Source organism: Limulus polyphemus, unplaced genomic scaffold (genome assembly GCF_000517525.1).
Source record: "Limulus polyphemus unplaced genomic scaffold, Limulus_polyphemus-2.1.2 Scaffold5294, whole genome shotgun sequence".
Classification (NCBI taxonomy): Eukaryota; Metazoa; Arthropoda; class Merostomata; order Xiphosura; family Limulidae; genus Limulus; species Limulus polyphemus.
Window position 1 is genome coordinate 27,646 of NW_013670904.1, and position 1,288 is coordinate 28,933.

The window sequence follows — 1,288 nt, forward strand, 5'->3', positions numbered from 1 at the left end:
ATGAACTAAAGACAACCTTGCTGACCCCAATACTAGGAGAGGACTATATTAAGCTGATCACACAGTGTATAAAATTGACACTGACATAAATATTTAAGTTATGGAAACATAATAGTTTTTATTTAATCATACATAACATCGTAAAAACTCAATCTTATTGTATTATCAATCAGAATAGAGGGAAGTTATAATTTTAATGTACAGTCAATCTGAGCAGACAGGAGATAACAGAAAGTATACTTAAACTGAACAGTAGGGAAAATTAGGAGGCATTATTAACTAAATGTGCACGAGGTCAATCTCGTGTTTTAATAATATGTTTCTGAATATGGACTAAAGAATCCTTCATTCAGTAGCTGTCAACAAGCTGCAGTAATCCAAATGTTTATATCTACATATTGGTGAGTATTTTAATATTCCCCACCAAGAAATTTTATTTTGAGTAAAGAAAGATAACACAATACAAACTTATACTAAGTTTGTGAATATTTCTGTTTATTGATTATGTTTACACCAAGAAAGAAGCATCACATCCATGGACATAAATATCTGTACATATTACAAAACCTCATAATCTTTGGGAAAGTGTTGAACTTTAGCTTCCAGTCTGCAAGTGAAGTAGCTTGATCGATTTAGAGATCTGAGGAGCTGTGTTCAGGTTACTGGTAATTCCTATGAGAAATGCTTTCTGTAGAACTACAGTAGCATACTCTGTAGGGGAAAAAAAACTAGTTAACTCTTCACTGTACCTGTAAATTCTATTACTGACTAGACTGTATACAGATATTTGACTAGAATGTAACCAAAACATCTATTGACAAACTAGATACAGATATTTGACTAGAATGTAACCAAAACATCTATCACAAACTATATATACATATATTTGACTAGAATGTAACCAAAACATCTATGACAAACTACATACAGATATTTGACTAGAATGTAGCCAAAAGATCTGTGACAAACTATATATACAGATATTTGACTAGAATGTAACCAAAACATCTATGACAAACTACATACAGATATTTGACTAGAATGTAACCAAAAGATCTGTGACAAACTATATATACAGATATTTGACTAGAATGTAACCAAAACATATATGACAAACTACATACAGATATTTGACTAGAATGTAACCAAAACATCTGTGACAAACTATATATACAGATATTTGACTAGAATGTAACCAAAACATCTGTGACAAACTATATATACAGATATTTGACTAGAATGTAACCAAAACATCTATGACAAACTATATATATAGATATTTGACTAG

The 1,288-nt window shown here is 30.4% G+C and overlaps 1 protein-coding gene across 1 annotated transcript in view; it reads right to left on the reverse strand.

Annotated features, from left to right (window-relative positions):
• Nucleotides 1-468: 468 nt before the first annotated feature.
• Nucleotides 469-1,288, reverse strand: part of LOC106472393 (integrator complex subunit 1-like) — a gene marked incomplete at its 5' end in the record, with an annotated part of 45,851 nt that continues 45,031 nt past the window's right edge. Inside the window, one exon of the mRNA XM_013933036.2 lies at nucleotides 469-711. Coding sequence (XP_013788490.1) covers nucleotides 596-711 — 116 coding nt within the window. The remainder of the gene's footprint in view (nucleotides 712-1,288) is intronic.